The 25637-nt window shown below is 39.0% G+C and overlaps 1 protein-coding gene across 6 annotated transcripts in view; it reads right to left on the reverse strand.

Annotated features, from left to right (window-relative positions):
* LOC117378592 (receptor-type tyrosine-protein phosphatase U-like) overlaps positions 1-25637 on the reverse strand; it is a 406105-nt gene that overhangs the window by 139263 nt on the left and 241205 nt on the right. For all 6 annotated transcript variants that reach the window (XM_055225577.1, XM_033975221.2, XM_055225579.1 and 3 more), the window contains exons 6-7: positions 17413-17584; positions 11195-11488 (exon numbers count right to left, since the gene is read on the reverse strand). In XM_055225577.1, the coding sequence (XP_055081552.1) occupies positions 11195-11488; positions 17413-17584 (466 nt within the window). The remainder of the gene's footprint in view (positions 1-11194; positions 11489-17412; positions 17585-25637) is intronic.

Below are 25637 nucleotides of genomic sequence, written 5' to 3' on the forward strand. Positions count from 1 at the left end.
ACAAATTTGCTATATTAATTTTAGGGTTTTTCAAATAACAATCATGTCCTGGGGTTAAAAAATGGCACAACTGTGGAAGCGTTTTTGAAAAATTACAAATGGTAAATAGAAGACAACCAGATTAATCAATTAGTTTAAAGGGCTAATATTACTAATATTAACCTCTGATCTATGTTATAATGTTGTTTCCTCATCACAAACATACCTGGAGTTGTGTTTTGTTTAATTCACACATATTTAATACACAAACCCTGCATATTTAAGTTGCATATGACATCACAAGGTGGAACAGAGCATTTAGAGCTTTGGAGATGTAACAGACTAATAATAAAGTGTTACTCACGGCAGCAGAACAGTCAAAACAAAATATAGACCTGAGCTGAAGATTTAAGGTTGATAGCCAGTTGCGCATATATCGATCTATCTCTAATTTTAGCCTTTAGTCGGTTAAAGATGTTGCTAGCAAAGCAGAGTGTTCAATAGAAATAATTCTCTGACTATAGTCAACTATAGTTTGATTCCTACTACCAGTGTGGTGGTCAAACAGTCACATTTTTATATAGCGCTTTTACACCGTCAAGTCACTCAAAGCACTTTACATCAATGAACCACTCACTCATTCATACACCAGTGTACACAAACACTGGAGGTGAGGTGGGTTAAGTGTCTTGCCCAAGGACACAACGACAGTATTCATTTGTGGGAGTGTCAACCTTCAGAACAGTGGAAAAAAACACTCTACCAACTGAGCTACTGTCGCCCCGGTAATAGTCATACTGTCCTTGTGTCCAGTTAACTAAAGTAGATATGGTCTATAGAATGTTGCGATGTCGTCTGAAACCCAATAATACAAACTTGGATCGTTGTACCACTTCATTCTTCTCCATGCCTTTGTATCTGTTTTTTGCTACGATACAGAGCCAACACTATAACCTGAAGTTGCTCTTGCAGAAGCCTATTGTTAAAATAGGTTTTTCAATCTTCCCTGGGCGTTCCATATGCCGACTGCATTTATTGTTGTGAGTGCGGCAGACTTAAACTTAAAATATACATAATTTGGTCACAGTTCAATAGCAAAATAAACCACTAGCAAAATACTGGAAGAAAGTAAATAACGTAGTGAAACGCAACATAAAGGATGACACTCACTCTCACTTTCTCAACAACTATTTGAAAATAATTGACAGTGTGTATTGTTGAATTCGTGGTATTGCTTTTGACAAGAAAAGTGTATTTTCTCACAGAGTTTCCATCGAGGACACCTCAAGGGACGAGACAGAGAAGATTATTCTGTAACAGTTGCAGCGGCCTTTACAGACTTACAGGGTCATACGGAGGTAAAGCACATCACCTTAAAAAGCTCTTAGCGCTCCATCTTACTCCAGCACTAGCAAAGCCAAGCTAACCGAATCCGTACCCGTGATGGCTAATTATCGTTGTCATGTGTGAATGCTTATTTTGTCTGGTACATATAAGGTTACATGTATCTCCTAGCTTAGCCTCAATGTCCAAATGTACTCAAGACACTACTAGCTAGCAGCGCGGCAGAATTGGATGAGACAAGACGGACTGGGAGGCTAGACTGGGGACAAAATTAGCTTTAGCGTCGCTGTGCTATTAAACTTGGGAAGGATACTGAGTCTTTAAAGTTTAGAAGAGAAAGTTATTTATGTGTTATGGCAAATCACATTTTTTATGAAACTAATTTACCTTTAGCTTTAAGGCTATATCAGTAATAACTAATATACATCTAAGCTAATTTAGAGTTTGAGTGGATGCTTATTTTGTCTGGTACATATAAGGTTACATGTATCTCCTAGCTTAGCCTCGATGTCCAAATGTACTCAAGACACTACTAGCTAACAGCGCAGCGGGATTGGATGAGACGAGACAGACTGGGAGGCTAGACTAAGGACAAAATTAGCGTTAGCATCGCAGCGTTATTAAACTTGGGAAGGATACAGAGTCTTTAAATGTGCCGTTAGCTTTTAGGTTGTATCAGTATACCATTCATTCATTTACATCTAGGCAAATTTAGATTTTGAGTCAGATTTTTTAATTTTTATTCATAATACTAGCCTAAATAAATAAACAAACAATAATTTCTGTATAATGAAATCACACAGAATTAGACATTTTAATGAGATAGTGTAATATTACAATATGCAATTTATTTCATGTACCTAAACCTAAATCAGTCTCACAAAAACATCAATGACCAATCTCCAAAGTACATCACATCTTTTATTTCTCACTATATAAATAATGCAGGAGGTGAGAAAGTTAGCCAACACATTCATTTTCACACGTTGGTAATCATAAAAGTGCATATTTCACATTTCCCCTGTAAACGAATGGTTCTTTCAGGATTCTATCTCCACTAAAGATACATTTTACACAATCCGACTTACACCAAGTAAAACAAGATTAATCCTCACGGTTGCACATCGCATTCATAAACCATTCATTTTGGTATGAACAGCTGAAAGCACTAACCCTTCCCCGCGCCTATAATTAATCACACTACTCCTGCCTCAGCTCCACTTTTGCCATCAGCTTTATTTAAGGGTTAGCCGCTGTTAGCTCCAAGTCCTGCCACCGGGGGCTCCCTCTCTGCCTGGAACCCCATTACTCATCATTACACTATCCCTCCAACCACCCCTCCTTGTTTTACACCAGCCATGTCCCAAGCTAACGTCCGGCCCTATTATCCCAATCAGGGGGATTATCCGGGAGTATCGGCTGGATCCCGGGCCAGGAGAGGACACGCATGAATAAGGCCGAGTTGTCCCCCGTGGTCGTACACTTTCCATCGGAGCGTTGCACTCGTGCTGATAGCAGATGTCGGAATGCGCCAACATGGGGGACGGTCCCGGTTGGTGCTGTATGCTAGCAGTTGATTTAGATGGATGAACTTTGGACCTTATCGCGCAACTGCCAAGGGCTTTGACACTTTGAATGGTTTACTCAAGGTTTCTAAGTCAAGATAGTTTGCTAGATTTATCAATTGTAGAAGGTTTAAAAAGACATAGATAAACGAGTGAGGTGGAATGAATAGTTTAGGATAGGAAGACTTTGGTGCTTAGACTCAGGCAGGTTAATGGTAAATACAAGCCACTCTTTATGCTTTACATCACATGTGTCAAACTCAAGGCCTGCGGCCCAAATGTGGCCCTCCGCATCATTTTATGTGGCCCTTGACAGGCTAAATTAACAGTTATGATGGTCTTAAAATGTCATTTTATCTGGAGAAACGCAGTTCCACAGTCATGTTTTTACATCTTTGCAAATGCATATGTAATATGTGTGACTTGAATAAGTAATAAATAAAGAAACAGTTACTTAGATTTATTTTACATCTGGTCCTTTGAGGGCAGCCATTTTGTTGATGTGGCCCTTGGTGAAAATGTTATGAAAACCCCTGCTTTACAGAAACCACTGACCCATTCAGACACATTCATACACCAGTGTACACAGACACTGCTGGATTTAAGGAGGAGTCGATTTTGGACACATGTTTAAGATTATGTATGTGGGATTATTTTCAGAATCAGTTCACAACTCAAATCTGTGAGTTATAACACAATTTCCTGTTGCTATTTTATAAGTGTTTTTGAACTGCTCAACTGTGCTAGTACAACAATACATTTTTAAATTGCTTAGCTGAATCACATCCCTTGAGAAGCTGTAGTTCCAAAAAGAAGACCAAAATTATAGCAAAAATGTTAAATACAAGAAATGAAATGTTGCAAAACAAAATTGTAAACTGAGTCTTGATCATTTCTTGTCTCATTCTTGGGGACCTAATCTCATATCATCTTGTGGGAATTGTGTCTCATGGACTAAGTGAGTGTGACGTCACCCATAGCGTCCAGTCAAATGAAGCTCATCGAGGTTTGCAGTTATAGGGGTGAATTTGGAGCTGCGTTTTATATTTGGAATTCTGACTGCAAGTATCATAGCAAACAAAGATCCAAAGAACCATCCGGAGTGAGGATGTTGAAGGTAACGCTCCTTTGCGCCTAGCAACACTGTCAATCAAGCCTGTTGCTAATGCTAGCAGGAGGTACCTCGGGGAAAGGTGCCTGATTTGTCTGTTATTATGTTCATATCTTGAGTTAAGGACACAATAGTAAAATAAAAATACCAGGATCATGTAGAGCGGGTTAATATGAACATTTAAGACCAAAATCATGAGACTGACGGCAGCAGATACATTGATGCACGAGGGAAACAGCTTGGATACACTTGCACATTACAATAATAGCAAAGCACAATAATTAATCGATAATAACAGTCTAAATCGCAGGTAGGGCATTTCTATAGACTGATGTGCACCTCTTGTTCACTTGAGAGCCATAATGTGTCAGGATATATTCTGAAACGCTGGCTGCTTGGATTCCACACTGCAGTAATTTAAGGAGAGGTAATGGTCCAGTGTGCACACTTCATATACGGGGCAGATAAAATATTAGCTTGTGCATTTATGAGAGGCGAGGGGAGATATACTTTCCTCTTGCTAATATACGGAACCTAAAAACAAAATGGTTGATTTAATTTGGCAAAATGCAACTGAGGCTGAAATGCACTAAAGGCTCTGCACCTTTTGTACTGTCAAATGTGACAAACGGTGCTGGTTTGAAATGGTTTGCAGTTATTTCTCATGCACCTAATTATTCACTGGGATGAGTTCATAACAGCACTTTTCACAACTTTCAGAGAATAGTGCACAACAAATAACAACAGTGCACTTTCTGATACTTGGAAAGTAAAATGCATTATAACTGGTTGCAGACAGTAAAGTACAGCAGACTTAAATTGGCCTCAAGAGCTGTTTATAGAATATATCTGTACTGGGGCAACACACATTTGGCTCAAATGCATGGAGTACAGGGCCTGTGTGGATTATTTTGGTATCAATGTGGAATGAATTATTCAGTCAGAGAATTTCACTTTAGGCAGTTGTTGATTGGTGCAATCACAGCTCATCGTCAAGGAGATGACTGGAGGAAATCTGAGATTCAATATTTGCCACTCATGTTAATTTTATTTTAAAAACATATTTTCTATTTTTGACAACTGCAATATGAACCATTTGATTGTGAACATAGTAGTGGCCAACACAAAGCACAGTACCATGATCTGATGCTCCCTAAAACTATGTAAAGAAATACATTTTTTAACTGAATAAAAAAACAAAAAAAAGATTTAAAAATGAACGTACACCAAAATAAAAACAATCTTTGCAAAACTAGAATGGGCGAAGGAGTTAAACTCTAGTCTGTGATTCAAAAAATAAGATTAGAAAATTAGAAATGAGTTAGTACATTCAAAGCCCTTCAGTTCATCAGTTTGAGCAGCACCAGGTCTCTGTGGGTTTCAGAATGATCAAGACTTTCCCATAGTGATTAACAATTTAAAGGGCCTATATTCAGTGTTATCTGATGTATGTTATAATGTTTCCTCATCACAAACATACTTGGAGTTGTGTTTGGTTTCATTCACACATGTTTAACACATAAACCCTGCATATTTAAGAGAGTTATTCTCTCAAACAGAAAACACTCTGTTCCACCTTGTGATGTCATGTGGTAATACAGGAAGTGCTCCACTGTGTTTTTAAAGACCACACACCTTCATTAGAATCATTTAGATAATTTCAGCCCTGGAATTACCAATCTGTACTGAACTAAAGGTTAAAAGGAGCTGTTAATCTGAAAATTACCACTTCATGACATCACATGGTGGAACCGAGCATTTTGAGTTTTGGAGATGTAGACAGATGAATAATGCAGGATTACTCAAACATGTGTGGCTGAAACAAAACACAACTCTGGGTATGTTTTAACATGACTTAAAGCTCAGTTTTGTGTAATATAGGACATTTAAAACAGAATATTACATCGTCTGAATGGGAAAAAGTCCTTAGTATGTTGCCTATAACAGAAAACAGAAACCCACCTTAAGTAAATGTGACTTTTTAGTGTAATTTGAAAACAAAACACTACATTTTGAGTAGCCAAACTATTATATACACATAACTATAGACGTGTAAGTGTGCTAGCGTGTGTCTGGCTGCTCTTACGAATGACTGAGCACCATTTCCATTCTCTGCTGTAGCGTGTCTGAAATGTCACTACCTGTCCAAGAAGAGCGCTCCGTGTGGCTAAAGAAGAGATTTTTTTTCTTTTTTTCAGAGGGGGGTGTGACATATTAAGAGACAAATTCATCTGGAGCGCTATGTGTCAGGAGCACGGGCCTGTCTGCGCCGCGCTCTCCCCCCCAGGACAGGCCTCTCATGTGGGCAATGGGAGCCGACAGGAGGTGGGCGACATGGAGGGAGCCGGAGAGGGGTAGATCAAAGAGTGTGACAGGTGACAGCGGCATCATGGAGGTGAGATAGAGAGGAAGGAGGGATGAGGAGGAGGAGGAGGGGGGGTGATGAAGAGGAGGGGGGGATGAGGAGGAGGGGGGAGCTCTACAAATAAGAGCTGTCTAGAGGATGAGACAGGATGAAAAAAAAAAAATAACAAAAAAAAAAAAATGCTTCCATGGTAAATAGTGATAGTTTCAGGGTAGCAATAGCTCAGGTGGTGTAGACATTTGCCCCCAAGCCAAAAGGATGCTGGTTTGATTTCCGCTATGGTCCATTACACATGTCACCAAATGGGATGAGATATGAGACTCATTTGGATATGTGTTGATCCTGGGAATGAATCACACAAAAGAATATACAAATAAAATGGTCTTGATATCAGACTTAGGATCACAATTATTTTAAGGTGAAAACTGCATTCTACATACAAATAAAGTGTTTTTGTTGTGTTAAGGTGAGTGTATTTGTAGTTTAAATTGGAAAATAGTTCAAGGCATGTCCTCACTATTGAAATGGAGTTAAGTTTTAATATTGTAATAACTTCAAAACACCATTTGTACTATAAATATCTGAGTGCATGACTTAAAGGGCAAATATTACTCTATTTTTCTGACTGATGCTTTAATGCTGTTTCTTCATTAAAAAAACATTCGTGGAGTTGTGTTTTGTTTCATTCTCTCATGTTTAACACATAAACCCTGCATATTTAAGAGTTATTCTCTCAAACAGAAAACACTCTGTTCCACCTTGTGATGTCATGAGTTAATACAGGAAGTGCTCCAGTGTGTTTTTAAACTCCATACACCATCACTAGAATCATTTGGATAATATCAGCCCTGGAATTGCTCATTTCTACTGAACAAAAAGTAAAATATAGCTGCTAAATTGAAAACAATGGCTGCATGACATCACAAGGTGGAACAGAGCATTTTGAGCTTTGGAGATGTAGACAGACTAATAATGCAGGATTACTCAAACGTGTGAATGAAACAAAACACAACTTAAACCTCACAAGAGTCAATTTTGCGTAATATGGGACTTTTAAAGGAATATTTGGATTTTAAATTTCATAAACATGACCTGTCTCTGTCCCATATATGACGTAGACATGTTCAAATCAACAAATCAAATGTAGTTGTCATTGATAATGCAGTACTAAGTAAAAAGCACCTTTGTTTTCATTATGATGATTATTACTTGAATGCACTACAAGGACATTGACACTAAATCCCAAAATGTTCTTTCATATTTCTTACGTATTTATCCTTATTGTCTCTCCATACATCCTCTGTTAGAGTTTAGATTTGAAGATTTTAGTTTTTTGCCCGATCTAAAAGGCAGCAAACGCAATAAATTCTCAAGACAGTTTTCAACTTCTCCAATATTAAAACCATAAATTTAAACATTGCATCAGAGTTGGCTGCATTCTTCAAATCCGTCCCATCTTCTGACACCTCTTTGCTCCTCTCTACGCCGCGTGATAAATAGACATCAGAACTTACGGCTGTAAAATCCTCAAGTGAATTTTCGTACATTGTAAAAGACGATATTTTACAGATGATGGCTTCGCTAATTCACATTTGCAAGTCTATGATGTGCTTAATTCAAACTCACTCCCATATGTAGCACTGTGCAAAAATGCATCAAACGGATTATCCTCCTGTAAATGTTCATTTATAACCTCTCATAACGGTGAGACTATATATAGAGAGTAAGTGTTAAAAAGCATCTTAATGTCAATCACTGTTCCCGCTAATTAGGCAAGAAATTTAAAATATAACTTCAAACTTGACATGTTCTAGAGTTATCTTTGGAAATATGAGGTGAGAAAAATATTCAAAAGATCTTACATAAGTCAACAGTTGTGATTATTTACGATGATTGGCGTAAAAAGAGTTCTACTTAAACTTAAGGGACTTGTAACTCATTTTGAACCACAACGACGAACATTTTCTGCAATGAACGTTTAGCCCCGCCTACTTTCCCCCACTCTAATGATGAACCAAGGCCGTGTCCCAATTCGACAAATACACATTTATGTCAATTCCCGGGCAACAAGGCCTGTCCCGTTTCATGCATCCAACAAATGTGGCTGACAAATGTGCCCTGTGTTTCCATGGAGATCAGCTGTGAACGAAGCGTGCATCCCAGAACACTTTGCAAACTGCTATATCCCATCATGCACTGCGCGTGACTTCTTCTATGAGAAAAACAAGGTATATTTTCTTAACCCTATAGAGGCGGATGCTATAGTCGCCGATAGAGCGCGGTTGCAGACTTTCCATTACCGTAACTCTGCAACCAAATGTGCTCTCATGTAAATTCAAACGGCATCTCAAAGCAGAGGAATGGGGCTCTTTATATATTTTACTGTCATTACGGTAATCTGCCTCCATTGTCCCTCGAAGGTGACGAATGAGAGTGCGGGCGCTGCAAGGGATCAAAGAAAAAATATGGATGGATGTGTAAAATAGAAGTAGTTGTGTGAAAAAATGCAGTACATTCTGATATCTCCTTTAACATGATTTTAATGTCTAAAAAAGAATAAAAGTCTAGACAAGCTATACTGGTCTATAGTATGCTCAGTCCTTAAAAGGTTAAAGTTATGTAATACTAGCTGAAATAGGGAAGAAATCACCCATAACATTATATTTGCCTATTGATAATCAAAGGGAAAGATTAATTCCTTACTTTATTCAATCTAAACAGAAATAAACACCTGCGATGACAATACCTTGACTCTTCTTCTATGAAATAATAAAGAATTAAAATAAAACTAATTATTTCAGTGTCCATTTTACACATTTAGGTCATAAGTCAGTAGCCGTGTAGCTCATTAGTCAACGACATAACGTAAGCTATGTAACATAAGCGCACAGAGAGAGGTTGAAGTACGCTCCGTGGCATAGGCCTGTCCCATTGCGGCAAGGCCTTTGTGGTCGACGGAGGCTACACGGACGAGTAAACTTCGTAGGCCAGGTACTTCAAGTGGTACTTCAAAGTGTGCAACCATCGAATTGGGACACGGCCCATGATAAAGAAACAACTGTCCAGGATAGTCAGGGGCAGTTGTTTCCACTTGGTTCTCATCATCACCTCTGTCACCTCTGTCTCTAAACCGACGGCTTTCAAGTTATTCATAAAAATGCACTCTTTACCATTTGTTTCATAGCACTGAAATTCTCTGTCACAAAATGTTAATGCATCATCTCCACCACAGCCTCCTCGACCCCTCCATCTCTTTCTCTTCCTACTACATCCATGTTCCGCTTTACAGTCCCAGAGCCTCAAACGAGACCATAAACAAACTCATACCATTTATCATAGTTAAAAATAAATGGATTTTCTGACTGCACTAAATTAGCATTACATTTTCATCAACTAAAATTATTCTGAATCTAAAAAAGAATAATTATTAGACTAAAAATGATTAATCATTTTAATCATATGTCTTTGTTCAATAAAAAAAAAAAAAAGTCAGATAACGCAGATTGCCAGTGAAGGAAATTACTAATAACAACAAATATTGCATCAAACAGTGGACTAAGGGAGTGTGACATCACCCATGGTGGTCCAATCAAACAAAGCTCGTTGAGGCTAGAAGCTACAGGGGCCAATTTGGAGCACAGTTGCATATTAGGAATTCCGCCAGCAAGTATCATAGCAACCAAAGAGCCAATGGTAACGGCCCTTCCCGCTGGTTTAGGAGGGGGCTGTCAATCAAACCTGTTGCTAACGCCAACAGGAGAAACCTCAGGGATGACGCAACCTCGTTGGTCTGTTATTAATGTTCATATCTTCATTTACGGACAAAACAGACAAACACCAGAATCATGTAGCGGGGATTTATACAAACATTTTAAAACCAAAATGACTAGCCTGACAGCAGCGGTTACAGAGAGAGGGGCGACAGTTTTTCAATGTAAAGTGAAATGGAGCCACAGTCGATGGAGCTGGAAGCACGGACGATTCCTATTTGTATTACTGTTGCTAGCAGGCTAGCCATGTCCATTTATGTATACAGTCCATACCTCTTATTCATTTCCCTTTGTACTGCGTCAAGTATAATATAAGTTACTATCCAGTATCTTTTGACATTATTCCGACTAAGGGTATAGGGCAAATAATTCATATCACAATTTCCATGGACCCAGATCACGAGTTCCATGCAAACGCAGTATCTTAATATTGACTTGAAGACTGAACTAAAGTCAGCTGCTTCTCCTTAGAGTTAGGGTTAGGGGTTAGACTTCTCTGATTGGTTAAATCCACCTGTCACTCACTCAGAGCCTTACAGAGACTGGCCAATAGGAGGAGTGGGTGTGGAAAGCCCCGAATCACACTACAACAATGTTAACCTGACGATTCTGATGATGGTTTTAAATGTCTCCATTGGCTGACCCTTCCCTGTCTCTCAGCTTGTGTCTGTCCATGTTCCCAGTAGAACATTGAGATTAGCAGATGATTTGGGATGTTCCAAGGACCCGGCTAAACGCTCGAGGGGACCAGGCTTTTGCTGTAGCTGGTCCAAGATTCTGGAACAATCTTTCTCTGGGTATCAGCTCAATCTTTAAATATTATTAAATCTTTGTTGAAAACTCATTTGTTTGCACTGGCTTTTAAGGCGAGCTGAGCAGGACTCTTGTATTCTATTGTTATTTTTGCATGTTGTGTTTTATTAGATTGCACTTTGGGGCAGCGGCTGTTGTTTTTAAATTTGACTTGACTAACAATTTGTCAAAAATGATAGACAGTCACAGAGATGAGATCATGATTCGATTTTTATCACCGTATCAGCCAGTCTTCACTCAGCCCTACCTGCACACTTGGTCCTGCTGATGAGGGGGGGCCCTGGTGCTCCGGTGCCCCCCTCCCCGGGCCGGGTGAGGAGGACGCTGATGTGGTACTCCGTGTCCGGCTCCAGGTGCCACACTTTGTAGGTGAGAGAGCCCACGCCGTGAGTCTCCAGCCAGGTGGACTGACTGGCTCGGTACTGGATCTCCCTGCGGATCACCGGCCCGTCGCCCACTATGGAGTTGGTGTTGAGCTGGATGATGAGGTACGTGGGGCCGGCCCGCAGCAGCTGGGGGGGCGCGATGGGTGTGGGTGGCACTGCAAAAAAATAAAGTAAAGACATTTTTAAAAAGCAATTTATTTTTAAGTAATGTGAGCGCCTCCAGATAATAATTGATAATAATATTGTTCAGTAATCAGGAAGTGCACAGTTTACTTGACAGCAAAATCCGCACTGATCTCTGCTGTGAAAGCGCTTATAACGTCATTGCGGTGGACATTTAGGATCCTCATAATGCGTAACTGTTTTAAAATGATCTAGTTCTGTTTTAAGACAGTAACAATCAGGTACAGCTCCTTTAATAATGGTTTACCTGGACAAAATTGGGGTCAATAAATAAATAAACTATTAAATTGTGACTGAAACGCTAAACCACCAAATTGTCCAACCATGTAGTTTTGCGTGTGGTTGATGTAGTAATAAATGAATGAATAAATAAAATGTAATCTTTTTGGGTAATGTGAAACAACTTTTGCTAAAGTTAAGAGCTTAGGTAGATGAAACATGTATCCACTGGACTTTTGAAAGGCTACAGCTGTTTCTGAGTCCTTGAAATAAAACTACAAATATTGGCTTTCTGCACAGTGGTCAAGACATGAGCGAGTCAAGGCTTCTGTCTGATTTTTTTTTTTTTTTACTTTTCTTTCCAAAGCATTGATTTCCAAGGCAAATATCTCATAAGAAGTGCAAACCTAGGTCAAACATTATGATCTTTGTTCAGTGGGAGTTGTTATTTTTCACTCTGTTAGCAAACGTATCCATGCACATCTGCTCTTTTTCAGCGCTAATTGAATATTTTAAGCATATAAGCCATGACAAATGACTGGTGCGACTCCTCACAAATAATGTGACAGTGAATATCTCAAAATAGAAGTGTTTTGGTGTAAACTGGGTAGGTGAAGCGGTAGATCTGGAGATAAGGTAGAGGCAGTAAAATTAAGATGAGAAATAAATTGATTCACTATGAAATACTTGAAAATACGAATACGAAATACAAAGAATTATATATTATGGACTCACCTAATACAGACATGACTGACAATGTAAACTTATCGTCTGTAATTGCTTTACCTAGAATGTTATGGCAATATGACATAAAACTGATCTATCTTCATTGAAACAAGCCGGTGATGCCAGCAAATTAAAGGTCAGATCTGTGGAGATGCAAGCCTGCTCGTTGTAAGAATACTCGTTTTTTCAAAGCATTTTTGAGCCATTAACAAAAACACTTGTGATATACTAAAAGCAGAATAGATATGTAAAACTTCTCCATTAAAGACAAACAAGTAGCAAAACCCCTGTCAGAAAAGTTACACAGTGGACCTTCAAGACAACCAAACATTTTCTACAAGACGAAATGTGTGCGTTTGCTTTTCGTTTTACATTGTTCTTGTTTATACTCTCCCAACAGCATAGACGGGCCATTACTTCAACTTGTCTAATGAGACTATAGCAAATGATGGCGGCTTGTACTTTGTGATGAACAACTCCAGGAGTAAACAAAACAATCCAGATTCAGATTTATGCTACGACAATTACACTGAAGTGCCCCATTATGTGAAGACATGGTGAGGAGCTCCAATAGAAACCACTTTCAACTCGCACTAATGACTACAGTCTATGGTGCATATAGAGAGGACGGTGTGGTCTGTGTCGTGTCTTATGTTGTACCTGTTAGAGTGAGACTACATAGCACAGAGATTGCATTCAGTCTGCAATATATCGAAAAAATTTTAATGTAATCAGAAAGTATGTGTTAGCATGTTAGTTGTTGTTAGCTTTACCGTTTTGAGAAGCACAATTAGTTGTAGTAAGTAATTATCAAAAGAAACAGACAGCACACACCGGTCTCATTTCTAGCTACTTTTACAATATATCTGTACTGGGGCAAAACTAATTTTACTCAACTACACAGAAAAAAAGTGTATTCACACGTTTGATATCTGTGCCTACACCACGGCAATCATAATCAACAAATTATCAAGAAATTCCTTAGTGTCACAATCTCAACAGACAATCAGTCAGTTATTACCCCTTATGTGTTTAACTATATGAGCAATCACCAATTAAACTGCATGTGTTAATAACTTCAGATGTTAGGAAGAGGCCAATGGGAATCAATTGGTAGTGTTAATTTGTTAACAATGATCACGCCTTTCCAATTAAAGTTGCTTTGATTTTGTGCTTTATTCATTCTCTCCTCATACTGGAGTGTGCTAAGCTATATTTAATTTTGAAGAATAACTACATTGCCTGCATTGTATTTATTTAAACTGCCTTACCCAAGGACACAATGGAGATATGAGCTGAGACTGAGATTGAACTACCAACCTTTGGAGCCACTGCGCAACTGCTGCTCTGTCCTCTGGAAAACCATCACTGTTACCAAACTTATGTGATATATCTGATTTTGTTCTCAAGAATAACTGCATTTCTTGCCTTGCATTCCACTAAAAATGCCTTGCCCAAGGACACAATGGCAGTATGTATTGATTGGGACTGAGGTTGAACCACTAACCCTTTTTCAACCCTGCCCAACCGCTGCTCTGTACTTTACAAAACTATGACTCTTAACTTATGTAATATATTTGATTTTGTCCTGAAGAATAACTATATTTCTTGCATTGTACTGAGCTTAAACTGACTTGCCCAGGGACACAATGGCAGAATGCATCGGCTAGGACTGAGATTGAACCACAAACCTTTTTCAACTATTGCCCAAATGCTGCTGTGTACTTTGCAAAACTATGCCTTTTACTTAACTTATGTCATATATTTGATCTTGAATTGACATCTTACATTGACTTACCCTGGGACACAATGGCAGTATAACTCGATTTGGACTGAGATTGAACCACTAACCTTTTTCAACCACTGCCCAAATGCTGCTCTGTACATTGCAAATCCAAAACTTTTGTGATATATTTGATTTTGTCCAGAAGAATGACTATATTTCTTGCTTTGTAATCTTCTTAAAGTGTTTTGCCCTGGGACACAATGTCAGCATGCATCGGTTGGGAGATTGAACCACCAACCTTTTGAGCTACTCTGCATCTGCTGCTCAGTACTCTGGAACACTATGACCTTTACCCAACTTATGTGATATATATATGATTTTGTCCTAGAGAATAACTACATTTCTTACCTTGTATTCCCTTTGAACTACCTTGCCCAGGGACACAACGTCCCTACCCAGCTGCTGCTCTGTACTTTGCAAATCCATGACTTTTACCTAACTTATGTGATATTTTGATTTTGTCTTGTGAAATAACCACATTTCTTGCCTTTTATTCATCTTAAACTACTTTGCCCAGGGACACAATGTCAGTATGCACCGGTTAAGACTGAGATTGAACCACCAACCTTTGGAGCCATTGCAACAACTCCTTCTCTGTACTTCGGAACACTATGACTTTTCCCTAACTTACGTGATATATTTGATTTTGTCTTGAAGAATAACAACATTTCGTGCCTTATAGTCTGCTTAAACTGCCTGAACTGTTCTGCGAAGCACTAAACGAACCCGTCAAAATCCAATATACGTTTACCTGCGAAGCGAAAATATAGCCTAAGCAAATTGTCACTTCATATATAGTATATAGTAGACTGGCAAAATAAAACTCAACATCAGACCCTATAAGATTCTACGCACCATTTTATGCATACCGTTACTGCATTATTTCACGGGAAGTTAAGATTTTATACCTTTCTATTTAGCGCTTTATTTCACCGACGCGTCTCTCTCTGACACTAAGGCTCTCTTAAATGCCACTAAATCAAGTGAACTACGGCAGCTTTATGAGACCTTTCTTTTGTTTTTCCAAAGAATCAACTTCAGACATCTGCTAAAAAACATTCTTTGATGAATATAGTCGGGTAAACAAATCGTGAACTCCTTGTGTCTTGCTGACTCGGTAACACTGTCTATGCTAACCCGGCACTTTCATGTTATCCTGTCATCTCTGTTTTGGGGCATATCTAACATCGGAGCTTTGTTCAAATAGCTTCATCTTTTGCTGTTTAACAAATGCGAAAATAACAGTTGACTTTATCTCAACCTTAAAACGGTACAGGCGTAAACAAAGAAGCTAGCGTTTATGCTAATTGGGTGCGAGGGCATTTCTTCCTTTCCTTCTTTTCCTATTATTCTTTTCTTCACGTGTTATTAAAAGTTTGGGTACCTATTTTTAGAAGTGTGGACAATTAGCTCTAGCTCTCACAAACCCTTCGGCGCAGTATTCACAAGTATGCTTCTTTTTTGGGTGCTTTAGCGTTGTTTTTCAGATGGATAAACAAAGACGCTAACATTTTTCACAATTGAGTTTGAGGGCAGTACTTTTTCCTATTTTCCTCATTTGTATGCTTGGTATTAAAGTTTGTGTATATATTTTTCAAACTGTAGACTATTGACCTGCTCTGGAACAGTATGCACAAGTGTTTTTCGGGGGGACGAATGCTTTAGAATAGTTTTTCGGATGGCAAAGCAAAGCAGAGTGGACCACTTTGGCTCAAAACACTGTTCAAAGAGCACAACCTGGTCTGATTTTGTCATAAAGTGCTGCTTTCACAATAAAATCTATGAGGGGAAAGGTGGTCATTTTGCATGTTCTTTCCCAGACTACACTACCTGCATACAATATGAGGATACAATTTATTGCTTGTCCATTAAAAGATATGGTAAAATACTATATGTAATACTGGACCTGTTAGGGAATAACAGAGCTAATAACAGAATAACAGAATACACTAATGTTATAGGTCAAACTGGACACTGGACATAATGTAATAATAATAGATTTTTTATAACACACTTTACATTTGAAGACAAATCTCAAAGTGCTCTAATAAAAAAATAAAAAATAAAAAAACAGTGTTTTAAAAATTGGCGCCCTGAGTTGTTCTGACAGCTGTGGAGCCCTGATGGCCCTGTTTCCGGTGATTCGCAGTTTAGTCCTGGGGAGCTGAAGCAGTGACCTGAGAATTGGTGTGATGCTGTCATACTTCCGCGCCCCCTGGCAGCACTGTTTTGAATGGACTGTAGCTTTTGCAGATATCTGCCAGTGGCCCAGATGAGGAGTTACAGTAGTCTAGTCTGTACGGTCAAGCTAGAACATCGTGTCAATACAATGTCCAGATATCTCATGTCCTCTGATATACACACTGTCCTTCGATATGACACTACAGAGGTTCTGTAAATCTTCACGTGGAGCATCAACAGGCCTTGGATAGACAGTCCCATGTGTGACGCTGCTGTGTTGAATGTTCAAGTCCCTCTGGTCATTGTGATTTGTAATAAACGTCTTCTGCATAAGACATCCAGACTGTCTCCTGCCTTTTCATCGATATTCTATGGACAACTTGTAAAACTTATACAACAGGACCCTTTTAGTACCCCAGGGCATACTGTACAAACGGTATTATTTTTTTAAATATATTATTCCCCATTTAGCTTTAGAGTTCCCTTGTGAGTTCCATACTTGATTCCCATTAATTTTACGCTTTAAGCCCCCAATGCATAACATTTTAGCAAAAAACACAAAAACTCAGATAAAAGCATGTGATTTTTTTCCCCACTCTTTTGGATGTTTTTATTGCACTGAAAAACATCCTCACAGTGAGTGGGCCTGCGTCTCAACAAACATTTTATTTGGCCTGGGGGAGGGCCTAGACCTGTTCGTCTCCATGGAAATGTTGTTCATTTGGCTTTAATCTTCCACAGCACGGATTTAAAACTTATCTAACTCCATGGAGAATATCCTGATGTGTGGTTTTAATTTTCTATTCACAAAGAAATGATGCAAGCAATGTCCCACCTGCAGAAAGTTAGTGTTTTTAACTATTATAGATTATATACTAATGCCTTTACATAAATACTGTCTTGCATGTTCACTATGTTTTTTGGAGTACCTCAAGGCTCCCTATTGGATCCCCGCCTCTTTCTCATTTTCTGGGCATACTGTACCTCTAACTATGAGCTCTCCGAAGTTGGACACAGCGGCCCCTCTTGGCGACAACGTGATACAGCGGTACAGGTCCTGCTCGCCGCGCTCCGCCTCCACCTGGAACGTCGCCATCAGACGCTTGTGGCTGAGGCGAGAGAGGAGGGGGAAGCCCAGGACCACGCCATTTCTCCGCTGGGGAGTAAGACAAAAGAGAAAGACATTCATTAGGATTTTTTGATTTGCACCTCAACCAGTTGCCATAACAATACACATCTCAGCTCTATATAATATACGTAATTGTTTTTCGTTGTTCATTACAGAGCGCAGTACTGATCTAAAATGGCTTCAGTGTTAAATCATGGTATTTTTTAAGTGGATCCTGAGGAGTCTGAGTGTTTAGAATCACTGCAAATAAGTACAGAGCAATGGACGGGGATAGAGGTACACGAACACAGACATTTTCTGAGCACGCAAAAGCAGAAGAATGCAAGATTTCTCAAACATAAATGAATTTATGCAAGGACAAGGTTTAGGAAACCAACAGTGAGAGAACATTTATAACATTGGTAACAACTCAATATGACATAATAACATCAAATTAAAAACTAAAATAAGTTATCCCACTGAAAGATTCTTTGCCTTTAAAATAAAAAAGAAATTTGTCCAGCTAAGTAGTTTGACCCATGCATGTTGTTGGGTCTCTGGGCAAGACACTTCACCGGGGCAGTCATGGCTATAGAGTGAAATTGTATTAATAAAACTTAAACTCAAAAAGACAACATAAAACCAGAATAACTATGACCTTTTATTAAAGTGGAACTAAACACTTAATCAACTTTTTTCGTTATTGAACTGTGTACCGTATTTTCCGGGGTATAAGTCGCACCGGAGTGTAAGTCACACCAGCCAAAAAATGCAAAATATTGAAGAAAAAACATGTATTTCACACATAAATCGCATCTGAGTATAAGTCGCACCCCCAGCCAAACTATGAAAAAAGTGTGACTTATAGGCCGGATAACATTCTCTGCTGTTCCTAGTGATTTTTGGAGAATTTTAGTGCAAACAGGGTAAATTTGCAGTGTTGTGTTGTCGCTCCGATGGCCACTGCAATTTCAAGTACTAAGTGACAACACATATGACTGCCCTGATTACAGCCAGATGTTTCTGATTAGGCTGATTAGGCTGGCTGCATCCGTGAAGTTCAAAATGTGAATACCTGTTAGAACGATCATACTGTTCCTTCTACCCCCAGAGCCCCTCACCTCCTCCCGCCTCAGACTCCCCTTTAATCCTCCAGGTACGGCCCAGTTTAGCAGCTCTATTCAAAATGTGGTTGTGGGCGGAGTTTTGGTGTTTAGTCTCACCTTAAATTCCTAAAATCATTATTGGTTTGCATGAATTGAAATGCCTGTCCATCCTTTCTAATTATCCCTGTTAAGTTAAGCTAACTTTCATATTAGAAACAAAACTTACAAGAAAACAAACACGAATTGTAACAGGAGGAGAAGTGCGGTTGACACAGGCCTCCCCGGGTTGTTGTTTGGCACAGTGGGACTGGAGCTGACACGCTATGCTAACATGTCACCGCTCCGGGCATTCTAGCTAGCAAGTGGCACAGCGCGGCCAAAATCTCTAAAGTGACACTTGGAGAGGAGCTTTTCCAGGTGCCGCGGATGCAATATACGCTGCTTCATCACAGAATAAGCTGATTATTATGTAAGCTGTCGCCGGCTCGCACTTTTCAGGAGTAAGGGGTTTTGACGTCTGCATGTATGAATTGGTTTAGCAGCGCGACGTGGGAGAGAGAGAAGGAAGAAAAAAAAATGATATGATGTACAGTGCCGCGGTGCTACTGCCTCCAGCGAGGGATTATAGCTCATTTTAACTTTAACTTTGACATCAAGTTTTTTCTTATCTCGAATATTAGCTCCGAGGCCTTTTCCGGTGTAAATGTACTTTTCATCATTCATTTATTTATTTATTTAACTTTTTGTGTGGTTTCAACTCTTGCTGTGAAGCATTATGAGCATTCGTCATTTGAAACCATCCCCAAAGGGTGTGAAGTAAATATGTGCTCAGTTTTGAATGTTAGAAAATTATTTAAAATGTGGTTTCCTCTAAGGCCTAACTACGTCATTAATATTACTAAAATATTGCATTCAACATAAATCATATCGTTTTAGCATATGCCATTGAGTTATAGTTGACGCTAGCAGCTGGTAGTTAGCGTGGTTTCTGAATAACATTAACAAAAAATGCATGTTTCAGTGCGAGCTAAAGTGAGTTAAGGGCTTTGCACTGTTTGTGTCTCCAAAAGTGGTCGTCAAGAAGATACACAATAGCTGTACTGTTGCACCCAACATGACCTTGTGTCCTAATTGAGTGTCACAGCTAGCTAAACTCTCTTGCATCATTTTCTCCAAGGAACAGGCAGGCGTTGTATTTGGACGGATTTAATGCAAAACAGTGTGGAACTGCAATTATACAAAATACAAAAAAAGTATTCAGTAAGCAGTAAGCAGTAGTAGTAGTCCATTAAATTTACACTATGCAAATATAAAGGGTCAATGCTAGCTAGATAACTCAGATAGGCTCCATTATCCCTTCTGGAACATCTCAAATTAGCGTTTATAAAATGTAACAAACTTCCATAAATTGTCATAAATATAGTTGCCAGCATTAATATAAAACAAACTTCCTCATTTTGCCACTTAAAGGGCTAAAAATGAGAGGATGGCTTCAGATAGAAAAGCAGAAGACATCATGGACTGATTGTCATTCTGTAAACTAGTACCTCCTGGCTAAATCTAAGGCCGTGTCCTAATTCGCCAAAATGCCCCGAGATGCACCATTCGAAGTGTGCGTCGAAGGGCAGTTATGTAACGTCCGGCGTGACAAGGGCTGTCCCATTTCAATGCATCTGACGAATGCGCCCGACAACCATGCCCTGTCCTTTCCAGCATTTCCACGGAGATTGGCCGTAACCAGCATGCATCTATGCACACTTCACGGACTGTTATAATCCCATCATGCACCGGTCCTACGCAAAAAGAGAAGAAAATGGAGTCCGCTGCGCAATACACGTTCAAGTGTTCATACTGGTTTACCTCATCTACAACAGTGTGACATGAAACTGTTAAATCTGAATAAAGATAAGTACAGGCCGTGTGTTTCATGATTAAAAAGGAGGAGTTACATTGAATGTGCAGTTATTCCCAGACAATAAGAAGAGGAAGACATTATTATCATTAGAAATTATTATTGCAATAATAAGAATAATGTAAGAATGTTTGTTTCTGGTCAAAGACCAAGAGTCTGAAACAGAAAGTCAGAAGGATTTAATGAGTTCCACAAGTAAAGTGAACAATGAAGCAACGGACTCTCAGGAAAGGACAGAAGAGAGTCCTGATATGCATGTGACAGATTTTATAGGGTCCCCCAGTGTGTGTGTGTGTGGGGTGTGTATTCATGAGTTCCGGTACATTCCATAGGTCCGCCCGCCCCCTGGTGGCGACGTGTCATTTACCTTCATGTTAGTAAATTAAGATACCAGTTTCATGTAGTGCTGCACGGTTAGGAAATACATTACGATAATAAGATGAAAAGAACTGGCACAGGGCACAGAAGGAAAACAGCGCCTTCTACTGGTATTAAAGTGGTTTAGCCACAGATCAAATTAAACCTGGCCAAAATACAGAATCGTTAAACTGCAATATACCACTTTATGTACAAGTAATCTAAGTGTTCTCTGGTTTATAGACTATGAATTTAAAAATTATATTGTTACCTCTGTCTCTGTTATTACATTTTCACAAGGTATATTTTGTTAAAGTTATGAAGTAGCTACAATTGGGGAAAAAATCACCTCGAATGTTATATTTGCCTATTGATATTAAATCTAAATAATACAAAAATTAAAATAACGTACGTAACATACATTATTTTTAATAATTTTTAAGTCAAAGACAGCGGTGTAGGCCGGGTGCTTCGGTCCATGGTGTAGGCCGGGTGCTTCGAAAGGTACTTAGATTCAGTACTATTCATTTGGTGAATTGGGACATGGCCTAATACTACACTTGTGACTAGCGCCCTCTAGCAGGCTGGATACAATAGTAGCCACACTAACATCACTCTGCCCTTAGGTATCTGTGGCTACTCTCAGTGGTTCACTTTAAGAGGCTGGTGTGCAATGTTCCCTCTAATTTCTCACGAGTCTGAGCAAACACACAAAGTCCCTGAGCCTCCCATGGACCACTGTGAGCGACATCAGACGTGTGCACTGTGGTCATTCTGCATCACATCCATCTAAGTTAAATGGTTTATTAAAAGAATCAAATTACCACATTTACATTTCTGTTATAAGACTTTTAATTAAGTGCTTTAGCCACTTATACAATGAAAATGACAAAAATCTTGCTCATGACCTGTGTCGTATGTTAATGCTATTGGAAGTATAAATATTTAATTTTAACTATGGCAAAACATGAGCTTCAACCAAACCAAGACAACTGTAAACTCCAATGTTGAAAACACACTTAACATTTTTATGATAAAGCTCTGACTTGTATTATGAGTATAAGCCATTGTGTGAAGCTTTTGCTGTGACTGAGTGAGATTGTCCTACTGTGTCTGGGAGACAGTCCGGTAACTCTTTTTCAGTATATGACACGATCATTTGATTTTTACAACTCATGAACTAGTGACAGTCAATGACCAATACACACTGAGAGGAATCTGTATCTGCACACCCAGCTGCTCTATTACTGTACATTTACATAACATATCAAAACACAATATATAATGTGTATTTGTATATAAAATATAGTCAAAACAAGTGGTATGGGTCAAAATAAATATATATTTACAAACCACACACTGCAAACAGTGAACAAACACACTGGAAACTAAGAACACACTGTACATGATTGTACAGTGTGACGGTCATTCTGTGACAGTGGCTCAGTGGTTAGAGGTTGGAGGATCGAGTCTCGCTCGGACCAACTTCTGTCATTGTGTCCTTAGGCAAGACAACTCGCCCAAGCGGTGTGTGATGATTGGTGGTGGTCGGGGGGGGTGCAGATTGGCATTAGCTAATGCTAATGGTTACGCATGATATATTTGACCCACAATTAAGTTAATAGCAGAATAAACCACGCTTACCGATCAGGAACAGCATCCAGTCCATCAGCACATAAGGTCCTCTGCTCCTGAGTCCATCATGAGATCTTCACTCAGTTCCACAAACCGCTCTGGGTCCGAGATGCCTCTAGTTTAACTTGTACAAACATCCACAGTGTCCTCGGTCATGTACTTACTTTGTTTTGTCCGTTTTGTCATGGTTAATATGCAAAATTGCAACAAAACAGTGCGTAACAGTGCCCCCGGGGGCGGGCCGTCGGAACGTTAAGGGGTTAAACACTTAGCATCATTAGTGAGTCTTCACTCCACGGCCGTGTCTCAATTCGCCAAACTGGCCTTAGATGCACCATTCGAAGTGTGCATCGAAGGACGGTTACGTAATTTCCGGCGCAACAAGGGCTGTCCCATTTCAACGCACCCTACTGAATGCGCCCGACAAACCTGCCCTTCCCTTTGCACCGTTTCCATGGAGATCGGACGTAACCGAAGCGTGCATCCGTGCACACTTCACGCACTTCTATATCCCATCATGCACCGCGGCTACACAAAAAAGAGAATGGAAGTACACAATACAATACACGTTCAAGTGTTCATACTGGTTTACCTCATCTACAACAGAGCGACATGAAACTGTTAAATCTGAATAAAGATCTGTACAGGCTGTGTGTGATGATTAAAAAGGAGGGGCGTTACATGGAATAAAGGAATGTGCAGTTATTGCTAGACAATAAGAAGACATTATTATCATAAAAAATTATTACCGCAATAAGAATAATGTAAGAATGTTCGTTTCTATTGTAAAGGTCAAAGACCAAGAAACTGAAACGTTCTAAAATAACATTCTGAAATAACGTTCTGAAATAACATTCTAAAATAACATTCTAAAATAACATTCTGAAATAACGTTCTGAAATAACGTTCTAAAATAACATTCTAAAATAACATTCTGAAATAACATTCTAAAATAACATTCTGAAATAACATTCTAAAATAACATTCTAAAATAACATTCTGAAATAACGTTCTGAAATAACGTTCTAAAATAACATTCTGAAATAACATTCTAAAATAACATTCTGAAATAACATTCTAAAATAACATTCTGAAATAACATTCTAAAATAACATTCTAAAATAACATTCTAAAATAACATTCTAAAATAACATTCTGAAATAACATTCTAAAATAACATTTACATAAGGTCCTCTGCTCCTGAGTCCATCATGAGATCTTCACTCAGTTCCACGAACCGCTCTGGGTCCGAGATGCCTCTAGTTTAACTTGTACAAACATCCACAGTGTCCTCGGTCACGTACTTACTTTGTTTTGTCCTTTTCGTCATGTTTAAAACGCAAAACTGCTACAAAACAGTGCGTAACAGTGCCCCCGGGGGCGGGCCGTCGGAACGTTAAGAGGATAAACACTTAGCATCATTAGCGAGTTTTCACTCCACATCGGTCACATCGGCTAAAACTCTGGTAGCGGCGCATGAGGACATAAGGACATGAGGAGCCTGTCAGTGATGTTGATAAGCTGCACAAATACGTATGTGAATCACATAATTGTCTGGAGCAGCTCGTCCCCGGTCACACTCACTGACTCACATTGAAAAATAGCGCAGAATGAATTGTTGTGTGTTTATTTTATTTTCAACTCCGGTTCGATTTTTTTGTGCGCAGCACAGATTTTCTGTGCGCAGAGACCGTGTCAGCAGTGCGCAATTGCGCACGCGCGCAGCTTAGAGGGAACAGTGCTGGTGAGTATTTTATGAAACATTTACCTAAAAATGACGCTTTGCAGTTTCTTTTTTATTTTAAAGAAGACATATCGTGCTTGTGTTTGCTATGTAGCTGTAATCTATGACACCCGTGGATCATTATCTTTTAATTTGCACACTTCAAATCGCAATATTCATCTAAAACGACTTAATTAAAGGAACAAGTCCGCTGCCTTCCTGCGGTGCCCGATGGGAGCTGCCGTAAACGCCATAACAACAAAGAGTTGGCTCCTCCTGTGGATAGCTGCACATCACACAAGCGAGCAGCAGATTTTGAAGTTTTTTTTTTTCATTTGCACCAAAATAACTATGCAACAATGCCAAATCCCATGCATTTTACCAATTAAGAAAATAAAACGAGAGAAAGAAGTATAAGTACGTCACAGAGAGCGTTTGCTGGTTGCAGTAGGTTGATTGGCAATATGATGTCTTGAAAATAAGTGATTAAACATTAGCTAAACATGCACGAATCACTCCCAATACAACTTCAGGTGAGTAGATGATGAAGAGAAACAACTGTAGCATGGTTAAAAAGTCTAAAAAGTCAATTTGGCAGAATAGGTCTGCTTAAAATCATCACTTAAACAAACCAAGGCTTAGTAGACACTTATTGAAGTAACTTGAACCCATAAACCAAGGCCTACACACTAAAACCTAAACTGGTAAAAACTACATTGAAATTAAAAGTGCACTATGAAACTTTTTAGTGCTTGTTTCCATGACGATGCCATTACTTTGCCTGGAATATTCTGTCATTGAACTTATCTAACTGTGCAGGTGACTACCAATATTTGAGCAAGAAAACACCTCTAATCAAATAAATGCAATTCAAATAAATGCAATATACAAGTTTAAAGACATACTGTGGAACATCCCTACCAAGAAATATAACATCTTAATGAAGACGAGGTGTAGACCCAATGCCAGAAAGTTACATAGTGCATCTTCAACTTTTTCCCCTATTCAAAAATATCTAATGATTTTGAGCTTCAGAATAATGAAAAAATAGGACAGTTACCATAGCGATTAAGTATTTTCTGAGTCACAGTTTTTTGCATAGTTTGGTCGAGGGCGTGACTTATACTCAGATGCGATTTATATGTGAAATATATGTTTTTTTCTTGTGCAACTTATACTCCAGTGCGACTTATAGCCCGGAAAATACCGTCGTTTCAAATTTTTTATGTGAATATTCTAGCCAAAGACCATCCATGTGGCTTATGTTAAGTTTTGGGAAAGAAGTAAAAATGTATGAAAAGTTGAGTTCACTTCAAAAAACACGCACACGCTCGACAGCAGTGACGACAGCTCGGTGGTATCGTGTAA

Source organism: Periophthalmus magnuspinnatus, chromosome 11 (assembly GCF_009829125.3).
Source record: "Periophthalmus magnuspinnatus isolate fPerMag1 chromosome 11, fPerMag1.2.pri, whole genome shotgun sequence".
In the NCBI taxonomy this organism is placed as follows: Eukaryota; Metazoa; Chordata; class Actinopteri; order Gobiiformes; family Gobiidae; genus Periophthalmus; species Periophthalmus magnuspinnatus.